At 39.7% G+C, this 14,569-nt stretch overlaps 1 protein-coding gene across 2 annotated transcripts; it reads right to left on the bottom strand.

The window, feature by feature from the left end:
• Window positions 1-4,866: 4,866 nt before the first annotated feature.
• idh3g (isocitrate dehydrogenase (NAD(+)) 3 non-catalytic subunit gamma) lies at window positions 4,867-14,483 on the bottom strand. Of its 2 annotated transcripts, XM_033629882.2 has the most exons (13): window positions 14,344-14,482; window positions 14,021-14,062; window positions 11,847-11,861; window positions 10,753-10,850; window positions 10,536-10,651; window positions 10,335-10,395; window positions 10,038-10,170; window positions 8,305-8,438; window positions 8,085-8,187; window positions 7,180-7,326; window positions 6,992-7,086; window positions 6,817-6,877; window positions 4,867-5,729 (listed from the first exon to the last, which is right to left on the bottom strand). In XM_033629882.2, exons 1-13 carry the CDS (start codon window positions 14,422-14,424, stop codon window positions 5,628-5,630), a joined length of 1,188 nt encoding a protein of 395 aa, XP_033485773.1. In that variant the 5' UTR covers window positions 14,425-14,482; the 3' UTR covers window positions 4,867-5,627. The 2 variants fall into 2 exon arrangements, with proteins under 2 accessions (XP_033485773.1, XP_033485776.1); XM_033629885.2 differs by lacking the exon at window positions 11,847-11,861 and having other exon boundaries at window positions 14,344-14,483.
• Window positions 14,484-14,569: the final 86 nt, after the last annotated feature.

Below are 14,569 nucleotides of genomic sequence, written 5' to 3'. Positions count from 1 at the left end.
TGTGTGAAGGAGTGACAGAATGAGAGAAGGAATGAGAGGAGGACGCTGGAAATGATCAGGAGAAAGCTTGGACAGAGCTGCGGCCAATAATAAAACCTCATGCTTTTATATCAGTGTCATATCTTGTGGTTTGACTCAACCTTTCAGATTAGCATTTACCTTTGAAATACGAGGAAAAATACTAAACTGAGTGCTTCAAAAAGACGTGAGAAGGAAAGGAATGAAGCAGACTTGGGGAGGAGGTGCAGGTGAAGGAGTGAAGCAGCCAGCAGACGCAAGTTTAGTGAGTGCTTGAAAGATAAAACACTTGTATGAGTGTAGATGATGACAGATATGGCTGGAGTTTGGATGATGAGGGATAAGTAAGGGAGATTACATAAAATAACGTCACAGAAATTTCCTTTATCAACCTGGTCGGTCAAGCATGCTCCTTCATTACATTCTAGACACCAGACAGCAGGGAGGGACATTTGAAACTCACTATTATGAGAAAAAAAATTATTACTGTGTAACATCTTGCCATGCAGCTTTCAGATATCTGTCTGCATGTCAGCCTTCACCCCAATACAGTGGAGGTTAATACAATTTTGTTTGTGCTGCAGACAGTATCGAAACATTAAACGATTCAACAGCAACATTTCTTTCACGTTCCCATTGCTCTGGATAATCCATTTATTTACTATTTTGAGCTCTGTGGATTATCCAAAGCATCAGGGACACCAATTCTGGGAAAAAGAAGCTCTTGTTTCACATTCAGTGCCAAGAAAAAAACTTGTGGAAGCTACTCTTCAGTCTGTTATTGATTATGGTGACATATTGTATACGCATGCAGCCTCCTCCATTTTATGGGGCCATGATTCAGTGTATCATGCGTCTGTACGCTTCATTACAAACAGCAAAATCCCTTACTCACCACTGCATTCTTTATGATTTGTTGGGTTGGACATCATTGACCATTTGCAGGAAATTGCACTACTATATTTTTATCTACAAATCTTTACTACAAGATAAACGTCCAGCTTACCTCTGTGCTCTTTGGCTCTGGCCGTTACCAGTTACGCTTCCCCATGTGGTTGTTTTTTAATGTGTTGCAGGTTTTGACAGATGTGGGGAAAACGCCATGTTCCTACTAAGCACCGTGGGCACAGACTAATCTGCACAAACATCTAAAATAGAAACTTTTAAATCTATTGATGAATTTAAGGGCATCATAAAGAACGTGCTGACGGAGGCATGTGGTTGTTTTTCCTGAGAGGCCACTGTGTTAATAGCTGTTCTGTTTTATTGTGAACTGTGTCATGTTGTGCATGTTGTATTTTTAAATGCTGGGATTTTGCAGGGCTGCTACCTTGGCCAAGTCTCTCAAAAGATTTTTATCTTTCTATCTCTCTGGTAGAATAAAGGTAAAATAAATACAATTTTAAAAAGCTTGCACTGACATTTTTAAATGTGATTTAAAAATGAGTGACGAAATTAGAAATTAGCAAGAAATTAGTAAAAAGAGAAAATTAAAAACAAGGAAATAAGTTTTAAAAAAAGGAAAGAAAGTTAAAAACAAGGAAATTACCTGAAAAAAAGAGCTTGAAAATTCTAATTATGTAACATAATTTAAAATAATTAATTGTGACAATTACAAATATAGTTTTTCCTCTAGCTTTTTACTTTTTTCCCCGTAGCTTTTAAAAAAATATTTTCTAAATCTACTATTTTATATTGCAATTTGGGGAACAAGTTGCTCATTGCCCTTTTCCCCGTGTTTTTGACAGATATTGCACCAATTTGCTCAATTGAAGGTTTGAATACTTCTGTAAGGCGTCTAAAGGCAGCACAAGAAAAGTGATGTCGCTCCAGTTAATGCTGTTTTTCGATACCTCATTTGTATAAGAATAGCAGTACAAACCTTAGGAATAGATATCTGTAAAACTGCTGGACACATAAAACCAAAACCATCTGCAAGGCTCAGTAAGGTGGGGTTATTTATTTGTTTTGTTGTGTTTTTGTTTTGTTTTGTTTTGTTTTGTTTTGGTAGTGCAGTGACCAACCCTTAAAAGGCAGCTCTTACAGCTAAAGCTGTGCATATTAGAAACACCGCCACATATAAATATACAGTCATAAATATACCTATAAATATTGTTTAGATTATACTGTGCAACATTCCTGTGCAGTTTCCCGACTTGTGCAATAACATTTACTACTTTGTGTGATAATATTTACATAGTTTTATATTTCAAGGCTACACACCATGCATGTATTAGTTATCCTGTGCAGTCATCCATCATCTGTATAAGTTCACTTGTAGTATATAGCTGTATGTATGTATATAGCTTTTATATTTATTTCTTATTATTTTTTATCATTTTGATTTTCCACTCAATCTCTTTTTTTATTTGCCTGCGTCTCTTTAGCAGCTGGTACCAGTAAATTTCCTGGGCGTTGGATGGAAACAGTTTATCTTAGCTTCTTCATAGGTTCATTCAAGGACTGAAAGGTGGCCCCTAAAGGTCAAATGGCCAGTGATTCATTGCAATATCTCCCTCTTTCCACAAATGTCCGAGCATCTGCCTCGTGGCCTGGCTCCAGCTGGGGCTCAGCAGGGACACAGCAGCAGCTCAAGAGAGAGGGAGGGGTGGGCTGAGAGGTGAGGACTGACAGCGGAGAGAGTGTGTAACTCCACGTACAATGATGAGAGGTGATGTAAGGTACAGTGAGATAAACAGTGTGTGGAGGAAGACAATTAGAAAAAGCTGGCCTGGAGTGGGGAACCTCTTACAGAAAGCAAAACAAAACGTGATTGATTCTAAATCTCTGTCGAGCAAAGAACTGACATGAATGGAGAGGGGGTAAAACGGTCAAAGACGGCCAGCTGGCAGAGGCCAAAGTACACACATAGTAATTCCCTGCACATTTCACAACACACTGTATGATTATGTATGATTGTTGATTTCCAAGGACGTTAAAAAAAAAAAAAAGGAGCCTCATCACCAAGGATTTCTTTGCTCAATACGCAAATGCTCCAACAGAGGAAACAGTTTGTAACTTTCCCACAGAGTTAGATACATGACAAACTGGACAGTGCCATCACAATGGGATGTGTCCCTGTGACCGCACTGGAGAAGGAGAGGCGAACTGGGATTATTTGTACAATGTATGTAAGCAGAAGGTCACTGCTGAATGATGCCTAACATCCATCTACTCCTCCTCCTGCAGCTGCTGGCTCAGATGACCCTGGCAGTTTTTCTTAAAATGACCGTGTGATCAGAGTTTTCTACAAAACAAGATGAGACAATAATGGATGGCTTCATTTTACCAGGTGGAACTATAACAAATGGTTTGGTTTTATGTTAAATGCAGATAATATCAACAGAGAGGAAAGCCAAAATTCTTCACGTTTGTCTTAGAAACTCATCGTCTGAGGCCAGGAACCTGATTCCTAGAAATCACATGAGAAGACCAAGAATCATCTTAATGCTCCCAATTGTGTGGAACAATCTGCCTGCCAGAGATTCTTGCATCCCAAGTTTCCCTGCAGCTTTTTCACACTACTGTCAGTAGAGTTACACGGACACACAGTGATCCACCGCATATGTAACGGACAGCGCACACGCAAACAGTTGAGCTCAATTTGCTGCAGGGTTACAGTGTAGTGGCGACTCTAGACAGTGGTGTTGCCACCTAGTGATGAAATGTAAAACAGCAGCTTGTCATCCGATGGTGCATGCAAGACATTGATGGAGCGTGAAATTGTAAAACAAACGGAAGGATCAGTGAGCTTTGTCTTATTTGGAGAGAAATAATCATTATCCCCAGCCGGAGGCCGGGAGAGAGCTTCTGTCTTTAAAGCAGAGGCAAAGAGTCAAAAGAAATCTTTACTGATCTCAGCATAAAAAAACTCCTGTTGTATAAAGACTTTACACACTCAGCTGCCAGATTATTAGGTACACCTACTGCCAAAACTAATGCAGTCTCATATAGTAGTCCTGCCATGAATCCTACCTTCATGACAGCTGTAATGTTCAGTTGTAAAGAGATGTTGATTCAACTGTATGATCATTTCTAAGGATTTATTTTGTGGTACTATTGAACTGTAGCCCACTGATTCCCAACCAGGGGTAGAGGTACGTCTGTAGTTCCCGGCGGGGGTGGGGGGGTGGGGGGGGTATGGAAATACTGTGGTGTAGCTCAACAAATGTGAACACCACTTTTAAATAACAATTTGATTAGAAAATAAAATAAAAAAATGTATATATATATACACACACATATACTGTCAGCTGCAACCTGCACACAATGTATTGCAACTGGAGTGGGTAAAAAGTAGTTACCAAGCAGGCAGTGAAATCTAAACAGTTTGCTAAAAGTAATATGTAAATAGTAAAAAAAAAAAAAGGCTAAAATAAGGAATATACAGTTTGAATAGTCAGATAGATAACAGTAAATGATAAATAGCTAGAAAAGATAACTAAAATTAATTACTATACAGTTAGCTTAAAGTAATGGCTACGTGGTTAAAACAGCTAAGCGTCCGGCTTCTGCCACTAGCAATACAAAATGCAAACTTTACCAAACTAACCTAAACATTTAGAGTTACATTGTATAAAAATGCTGCAACAATATTGTTAAATATTATAAAAGTTTTACAAGAAACATTTTTTAACAGCGATAACTAATATTCAGTTAATAATGAATTCAAAGGAAGGGTGGTGCATCTAACAGGGGTGCGGGGGTACATCTTAAAGAAAAGGTTAGGGTGCACAAAATAATAGAAACACCCAGATATGCTGAGTGTACATATATATAGTTTGAAAGTCTATTTATCATTCAAGAGACGTTTATATTCAAACATCTGTCCAAAAACATCACAATAGGGAAGATTATTTCTTCTTTATTTGTGTTATACAGTATATATATCCGCCCACAGTTATGATAAAAGCAGTCTTCTCATGTCTGGCTTTAAGAGCTCTTGTCTGCTTAGACTTTAAGACAACAGGATGTGCACCTCCTCTGATACAGTATATCTGAAATAGCTACATTACAGTTTTTAATGTACAGTTGATCTGATGTGAACACACAGGACAGAACATGTAACATATAACAGGCACCTTGATATTAAAGTTACAGTATGACACATAAGGGTAAGGCGTTAACGATCATAGCACATTTTGGTTGATTAAAAGGCTGTAACGTAGTTGTAATTTGGAGAATAAATAATGATCCAGAGTGGAGAAGGCAGAGTGGGAAATGCATGTGCATGTTAGGATATTTTAAGTATTTCTCACCCTAACATGTGGCAGGCCAGTGACATTTAACAAGAAATGCCTTGTCATGTTTCATAACAGTTTATAAGAACAGAATTTTTTAACTTGATGAACTCAGAAAATAACCGTACAGTATAATGATACTGGAATTTGATCAAAAGTAAACCATTTTAAAATCTGTCTCGCCAAGGACATTATTACACGCCAAACTCACACATGTGTGGATAAAAGGTTGTTTGTACAGTGACCAGTAAACTGTGTGAACAAGAACAAAAAAAGGAAACGTTCTGGTCAGCGCTATGACCCGACGCCATGGAAACAGACATGCATGGATAACCTCTTCACACTCACACCTGTGATTGATATGTGTGTTTAGAACTGAGACGTGAGCTGCCCATTACTCTGGATGATCCTCATGATGGACTGGACCACCTCTGACGTGGTGCCCAGACCCCCGATATCAGCTGTATGCAACTGCAAGAAAAAGAAAAAACAAACAGGATGCTCAAAAAAAAAAAAGAAAACTAAAAATGATGGTCCAAGATGATCAAATAGAGTTAAAAAGCACCTACAGTGACTACTGGATGTAGACTGCAGCTACAAACCTGCCACTGGCTGGCTATTTAAGCCAGCCCCCCCCCCCCTTTCTGCTTTATGCATGTTACAGTTTCGAAATCCCCTTTGCTATTGGAACAACAACCTGCGAGCGAACAATCTACACACTGAAAATGGCAGGTTTTGATGAACATTTGGATTATACAATAAGGCGACTACTTGTGAATGCACCTGAGAAAAGCATAGACTTCCTCACTGAGTCGATTTGCCAGATCTTTCACCCTGGCAGCAATGTGTGTCAGTGACATTGACTTCACTAATGTGCCCATCTGTTTCACTTCTCACGAGTTTCTGTGATATCATCTAATAACGATCTGCAAGAGCCACATACAGCCAGGAAATCGCCTGGGTTCATCATCTGTTTAACCAGTCCAGTGAGGTGCTCCGGAGCTGAAGTATAGTCAGGCTTCACCTTGAGGGTACCAATTATCCAATTATGTTTGTCTTGTTCAATCAGTAAAAGCTGAACCACACGGTCAACATCTGCTCTTGTTTTCATTTGTGGAGAATTCAACGTTTTAATGACAGTGCTCCCTGACACAATTTTGCAAAGGCACTGTCACTGCATCCTGGGCTTTGTAACACCCAAGATAACGGATTGGTTTAAATAAAGTACATATCACATATCTCTCAAAAATGCTGCCAAAGCAGGAAGCAGTCTGCTGCCTTGGATGATAAGCAGATCATGTTTTTGAATGAGCTAAAGGACCATGATTAATGTCGGTGCCAAACAATGTAAAACGAGATACCATGCAGCGCAGCACTTCATAAGAGCTTTGTGACGCTGAAAGGGAACGATGCTACTTTGTGTGACTGTATTGTGATGCCCACTAGGAAGCGTGCCAGACCTGCCACCAGGGCCGACATCACACAACACAACAAAGCCTGCCTCTTTGTGGCAGTGAGCCAGGTGAGGGGAGTGACCTGTCAGTGAAGGATGACTTACCCTGGTTTCATTCATGGTGGTGAGGACTGCACTTCGGATCATAGCTGCGTAGTCATAAAGCCTGAAGATGCACAGGTGAAAGAATTATTTACTGTACACCACAGTGGCAGCATTGCAACTCAGACAGAACCACAAGCAGGTGTGCAATAGAAGTATTTTATCTGGAAAAGCTTACTTGAGGTGGTCCAGCATCATGCAGCTGGCTAGCAGCATGGCAGTGGGGTTAGCAATGTTCTTGTCCGCAATACTCTTCCCTGTGTTCCTTGTGGCCTGAGAGAGTCACAATATATCAGACGGTATTTTCCACTCTTCAAAACACAGAGGAGACACTGTTCTACTAACCATGAACTGCCAAACACTCACCGTTTCAAAGACAGCATAGTCACGGCCGTAGTTAGCACCGGGCACGAGGCCAGGCCCTCCCACCAGGCCTGCACACACGTTGCTCACCACGTTCCCGTACAGATTGGGCATCACCATCACATCAAATTGCTGGGGCTTGGACACCAGCTAAAGACACAGATTAACAAAGCAGTATGTGAATAATTTAGAAACGACTTTTCCAAACTAAAGCTGTACTCGCACGAGACCAGTCTTACCTTGGGATCTCTAGTAATTAGTAATATTTGCAGAGATTGTCTGATATTAATCTAGTGTGAATCTGCCATGTCTGTAATTTGTCAAGTAAAAATTCCACCACAAATGACCTGCCATATTTTGCCAAACAGAGAGGTCATGTGATAATGCAAAAGTCCAGTGCGAATACACATCTCTCTGATTTTGGGTTGTATTTAGCTTTTTTGTTTTCTCCGCACCTCTTTACTGCCTCTTCCCCGGTCAAAAACTACGGCTGCTGTGTTGTCAATTACAAATGAAAGTTTTGACAGCACTTTGGGTGCAGGAGGCTCATCTCACCACAGCATATGGAGACCTGCTTGCACAAAGAGCAAGCTTGAAACCATCAGATGAGCAAAATTTCGACAGATGATGAGATGGATGACAAAGTGTGGTGGACTTGGTTTTGTTTGTTTAACCAACATTAAAAAAGAAAAAAAAGGAGGTTAACACTGTTTATACACGCTAACTGTGCTGTGTAGGGTTTTGGTGTTTTCTAAAGTGGGGTTACAAATGACCCTTTGTTTATCCTGTGTGAACGCTACACACAAATCACAGACTTGTGGTGGTGATTTCTACATCATAAGATCCCCCGATAACACTAGTCCTGTGTGAACAGGTCTCACGAGTCATGGAATTTAACCATCCATTACCTGCATGGTGGTGTTGTCCACAATCATACTGTCAAATGTGATGTCGGGGTAACCAGAGGCCACTTCTTTGCAACACTGCAGGAACAAGCCATCGCCCAGCTTCCTGTTGGAGCAATAAGGCCAAACTCAATTTTTGTAGCTCTAAGAAACTCAGAGTATTATGTAAGACTCAGGAGGCCAGACAGTTCTAGCATGATGCATATGCCTCAAAGTAACTCACATGATGTTAGCCTTGTGTACAGCGGTGACCCTACGACGACCTTTTTCCCTGGCCAGCTTGAAGGCATACTCGGCGATCCTGAGGGAATTGTTCCTGGTAATGATCTTAAGACTCTCCACTACTCCTGATACACTCTAAGAGAAGCCAGGAAGGAGATTGACCAACAAATGTCAACTACATTTAACTATTTGGTGCAGTCAATAATTTCATAACATTGTTTTGAGTCATGTGTGAAGCAGCGTATGTCACTGTGTAGAGCTGACTCGGATACTTCCTCTGTGTAAAAGGTAACATAAGGCTGTAACTGCACATCGCTGTCCACACACCAACATCCATTTCAGGCTTGTGCAAATTTTTTATTGTTCTAAAAGTTTCATAAAGTGGCAACTAAGAAATTTAATGTGCCTCTGTCATGTCTGGCCGATGTCAGTCTGTTTAAAGGGGAACTGTGGCCATTTTCAAAATACATACATGTGATTCCTGCAGTCTAAGACAGTAAAAAAATATCAAACATTAAAGCTTGATTTATGGTAGGAAGCTCAACACTTTTAATCAGTGTCGCTCGGCAGAAATTAAACAGTTGCATGTTGTTTTCAATTTGCCTTACTTTTTTTTACTCCGGGTATATTTCTCTAAAATTTAGTGAAGCATAATCTGCACAGACAGCTGTTTAAGCCACACAAATATCCCACTGTATGTGTGATTTTATTTAATTATCCATACATTCATTGATCAGCTTGCAGTCTGTCTGTGAGAGAAAATTCCCCCCACTCACTTCCATGAGCTGGAAAATAAAATCATTAAATACTAAATAGAAATACTGTTCTTCCCATGAAGCTGACATGAAAACTAATTTGGCTCAGTTAATGTCTCCTGTAGCTCAGGCTGGTGATGGCGGTTTGGCCAACCACTGTCCTCTGAGCTCCCCAGGAGCTACTGCTGACAGATGGCTGCTGCTGTGGACAGAGAGGCTGAATCCACGTTAAAGTGGGTGTGGAATGAAAACTAATATCCCCATGCTGACGTTAGTAACACTGCCCAATCATACTGTGAGACAAAACATGACATTATCCACGACATAACAAAGTTTTCCAGATGCTTGACATCAAAGGACAGTGTCAAAAATACGTAGTTTTTGTTGAGCGTCACTCATCAAAAGTGTTGAGCGCCCCACCATAAATCAGCCCTTAAGAGTCTCTCCCAAATCCAAAAATTAGAGAGCTACAACTCAAACATGTGATAACATAAGACAATGAAATGGGAAAGTTGTTCTCGATGATATTGAGAGCACCCAGAGGAATGTTCTGAGTATATGGGTGCGTTTTCTTTTTTATAACTGAGAACACTACGGTAGAATAAAGCTCATATGGGTATAAAAAAGAAATCAAACATCCTTTGGGTCCACACAATCAGACTCCCATTCATTAGGCAAATCCCAAACAAGAAAACATTGATCAATGTCAGAATGTTCATGAAAATTGCATAAGTGGGTTCCAAGAAGAAATTTCTTCTTAAGAACAGTTGGTGATTGAGGCCCACTGTTTTTCCCTTAGTAAATGAATGCTGTACTTTCAGTAGTGTATGGTTGGTACCTAACTCCCATTTCAATAGAGAATAATAAGACAAGAAGATGAAGGGAAGACAGACACAGACAGGAAAGCAGTGTTTAAAGGAGGGAGTTTAAGCGTGTGTTTCAGCAGACAGTAGAATTGATTGTTTCTGTTCTGTCTGACCTCGTGCTCCAGACTGCTGTACTCTCCCTCTGTGTTCTCCCTGATGATCATAATGTCAATGTTCTTGTGGCGTGTCTGGACTCCAGGGAGCGACTGGCAGTGCATCACATTGGCGTACAGGTCTAAGCTTGTGCTGTTGATATACACGTGGAACAAGGGGGGGGGGGGGGGGGGGGGGGGGGGGGGGGAACAAGGGGTCAAGTGACATGAAGGACCAAATCATAGAAGACATGTAAGCTATCTGACAGATAGATAGATAGATATCAAAGGCCCTGAATATTTCTTTAAAACTCTTACCGTAGGAGATTATTCCTGGATTTGACAGATGGCGCCATGGTATGTTTGGTTTCTATGTTACCTATCAGGACAGTTAAGTAATGTCACAGTTAAACTTCTATGTCATGCTCTTATAATAAACTACATACTTCTCACAGCTGTGGTGTGCTTTTCATGTGTCCATGCTCAGCTTGTGACACAGAAACAAAGGGGCTTGCTTGCCTTTAAGGGCAACTCCGTTACGGCGAATGGCAGTGATGGCGTTGTTGATATCATCCTCGGTCTCCATCGCAGAGTTGACATACACCACCTCAAAGTCCACCGGCACACAGCTGAATCTAAAGCATCAAAACAAACCACGTGGTGAGACAGTGCTCACCTGCCTGTAGTCAACACTTTGAAAATGATCTTTTTAAAATTTAGATTAAGTCCAACAAACCTGAAAACCTCTCTGACATGACTTAGCAGCTCTGGGCCGATTCCATCTCCAGGTATGAGAGTCACAGTGTGTCTGCCTCCATACTTTGCAGGAGGGGGCTGTAACAGTGGCATTTTATACATTATTAACGGCACTGAACCTAAAGGAAAACATGATGGTTTTTGAGGTCTTAACACAACTACAAATCACCTATGTTTACATACATTTTTGCTGATATGTTACCATGTGATGTTACATGTTTTAGATTAATTTCCAACCTACCACTTTTAAACTAGCACAAGTACAATATGAAATTTATTATGCAGAGACTTGACGCCTTCTTCAGATAGTTCATCCTTTACCATTAACATTTAGTTGCTTGTTAGTTGCACAAATTTCTCTAAGGAGACCAATAAATGAACTGAATCTGAATCTGAAAGAAACCAAAAAATATTCACATTTAAGAAGCTTGAATCAGAAAATTTGGACATTTTTTCCTTGAATAAATAATCACATTAGTTTGCATTTAATTTAATAGTTGAGAACTAATCTATTATCAATTAATCACTGCAATTCTTATGGAATTCAGCAAAAAATACTGCAGTAACTTGCCATTTAATAAAGCAATTTTCTAATTTGTGAAAGTCAGTTTTCATACCGCAGTGAAATGGAGGGAAAAAAAATCTATTGTGAATGGGCTAGAAAATGCAAAATCACCAGTTAAGTTTTACAAAGCCAAAGCACCAAGGAAGTAAGACTGTAAGGGTAACGTTAAGCAGTAAAAAAGTTGATTGTTATTAAGGGTTAAGCAATATACTACTGTTGTTTATCATTGATCACTGTCATCATATTTGATTTTTTTAAATATTGTGAATCAAGAACATTTTTGTTTTTAAGCTAAAATGACACTGGAATTGTCAAGACGGATACATCGATTAATTGTCTGACATGTGAAATCCCATGACATTACTGACACTGTGAAGTACATCAGTGTTCACAGAAGGTCTTCTGTCTTTTTCTACATCACACAGTCCAAGTATAAAATGGGAATGTTCTGTCTTGTTTGTGAGGCGTGTATTGTCGTCAGGAAAACCACATCAAAGTCAGCTACTTACAATGTTGTCTCTCTGCTGTTGAAGATGCACAGCAAGGAAAGCAGAAGCACAAGAGTTACTTTGACAGCCACATGAAAGAACAGCAAGTACAGAGGCATTATAACCTCTCCTCCCCCAAGAGGGTGGAAACAAAGGTATATAGCAGCCCCCAGGTTACATTATAACAGATACAAAAAGTACCATGCCACTCCCAAAGTTACACCCAAAGCCATACAGCTTAGAAATAAATGGTTTAATGAGTAGCAGTGATTTTTATGGCATTATCAGTGCCATGACACTGTGTTCCAAACTATTATGGAAGTAAAAAATCTGTATAATTTCAGTTTTTAAAAAAACATTTGGTTGCTGTTTTTCCAATAAGTTCTTCCTAGGTTTATTTGTCCTATCTTTTTTGGATAAATAGTATCAGTTTCTGTCAAGCAATCTAAAAGTATTACAAGGAGAGCTACAAAAAGCCACTATTGAGCAGCAAACAGGTATTTGAAGCTGCTGGTGTCTCTGGAGGCCCAAGCACCTCTCCTATCGATGCAGGATCCTCCAGAGGCTTGCAGCTCTACGAAAAGCTGTATTTTGGCCACCCCACACCAGTGCTCACAAAGACAAATGTTTTCAGTGGGTTCAGAAATACATGAGGACTAACTTTCAAACTGTTTTATTAACTGATGCATGCCGTGCTACACTGGATGGTCCAGACAGATGGAATTCTGGATGTTTGGTGAAAGGCCACTCTGTTCCAACAAGACTCGGCTGCTAAAGGCACAAAGGGAGAAAAAAATCATGGTGTAGCCACCATCATCCCCTGAACTCGACCCTACTGAGAACCTGTAGGTCATCCTCAAAAGTTAGATCCATAAGGGTGTGTGGCAGTATACTTCAGAAGAATACAGGCTGAAACTATAGCTGGACTTTCAAGTTCAATAGAGGGAGATGTTAAAGGGATAGTTAAATTTTTTTTTAAGTGTTGTTGTATGAGGTACTTTTCCATAGATGGTATATTACATACAGTAGCTGGTGGTCAGCGCATCCTCAGTTTGGTGAAGCAGGCAGGAGTCTTACATGGAAGCTAAGCAATCTACTACTATGGAAGGGTCAGCAGCATAATGTATTTCCGTCACCTAAAAAAGTCCCACCTAAAAAAATCTATAACATCTTAAGTATATGGAAGATTGAGATTTTTTTCACTGCTTCACCTTAATGTCATACAGTTATTTCTAATGGCTAAATGAAGCCGTCCTATCGCTCTCTTCAAAGCCAGACTCCTTAAAGAAAAACAGTAATTTAACATTGCTCAATAAAGGAGCTGCTGGTCTGCTACTGCCTTGTTCACTTATTTTGTTTGTGTTATCTTGTTACTTTGGCGTTTAGATAAGTATGGATTCACCACATTCACACAATAACACAAACTAACTAACTCATCAAAGCAGTGGTAGACCAGCAGCTCCTGTGTTTAACAGGGTAAAACTACTCTTCATCCCAATGGAGTCTGGTGGCTTTGACGAGAGTATGATTAAGAAAGTTTTTTTTAAGTTGGAACTTTTTTTAGGTTGTTAAAAAGCATTTTGTTGCTGACCCCGTCCACAATAGTGCATTGCTTAGCTTCTGTGTCAGACTCTGGTCTGCTTCTCCAAACTGGGAGAGTGCTGACTGGCATCTACTAAATGTAATATACTGTCTATGGATAAGTACTCTATTCAATCCCACTTAAAAAAAACTGAACTATGCCTTCATATTTTGATGTGTTACTTGATCTGTAATTTTCTTTTTAATTTAACTGCATTTATTTATTTTTTTGACATATTCATTCATTCATTCATCTTCTAACCGCTTCATCCTCTTGAGGGTCGTGGGGGGGCTGGAGCCTATCCCAGCTTTTTGACCTATTGAATGGTCTCAAATTAAATTGTGCATGATAATTTCTAACACTGGGTTTTGAGTTCTTTTCAAAATATTAAAAAAGATACTGTCTCTGTCATCTATAGTTTTGCTACTTGTAACATCCACATTATAATATACCTGCTGAGGATAAAAAAAAAAATCCTTAATTGTCTTGACTGTAATGACATGTGCATTAGTGCATAATAATAATTTGGAACATGGTGTACTTACAAATGGACAAAAATCACAGCTACTCATTCTATCAAGATAACAACCCACAGAGAATCTGATTCACTCACAGTGGCCTTGTTCCTGTGACTTGTCAGAGTTGTTCCAAATACCTGAAATACAAAGTAAAGACAGGTTGTTTACATGGTGTTTGTGAATGCATTTTATAATTAGAGCGTTAAAGCAGTTTAGCAAAACTTTAACGCATCCAGCTCAATCTCTGACAGAGGAAGACTGCTGTCTCGCTTATTCAACTGTAACGTTATGATATTAACCATATGACCTTGTGTTAAGATAAAATAAGAATAAAATTAAAAAAAGACTTTCATTTAGGGCCACACAACAACAACAGCGTTCACAACCTATATGACAACAGCGACATGTCTTGTCTTACTTTAACCGTATTTCCAAGTCGTCCACCCCAGAAAGGATTTATAATTTTGGACATCGAGAGCACAGCACTGTGGGTAGCCATCTTGATTTTGAAGCTTCAGTCGCGTGCACGAGGAGGAGGCGTGGTGCTCGCGCGGCAGCTGTTTATTGTCAATGCAATTAATTATTTATTGTTTTAAAACCGAGTGGCAGCTTTCGTGACAGTTAAAGGGAGAAGGTATCGATTT

This window comes from Epinephelus lanceolatus, chromosome 8 (assembly GCF_041903045.1).
Source record: "Epinephelus lanceolatus isolate andai-2023 chromosome 8, ASM4190304v1, whole genome shotgun sequence".
Classification (NCBI taxonomy): domain Eukaryota; kingdom Metazoa; phylum Chordata; class Actinopteri; order Perciformes; family Serranidae; genus Epinephelus; species Epinephelus lanceolatus.
Note: the sequence above shows the minus strand (reverse complement) of the source record. Positions and strands in the feature narration are given on the sequence as shown.

Bases quoted from the DNA above. Each gene is read 5' to 3' on its own strand.
- idh3g (XM_033629882.2), bottom strand. From the start codon at position 14,424: ATGGCTACCCACAGTGCTGTGCTCTCGATGTCCAAAATTATAAATCCT. The intron at 14,063-14,343 runs GTAAGACAAGAC...TTTGTATTTCAG, and splicing joins GACTTGGAAATACGGTTAAA to GTATTTGGAACAACTCTGAC. The intron at 7,327-8,084 runs GTAATGGATGGT...CTGTGTCTTTAG, and splicing joins TGGACAACACCACCATGCAG to CTGGTGTCCAAGCCCCAGCA.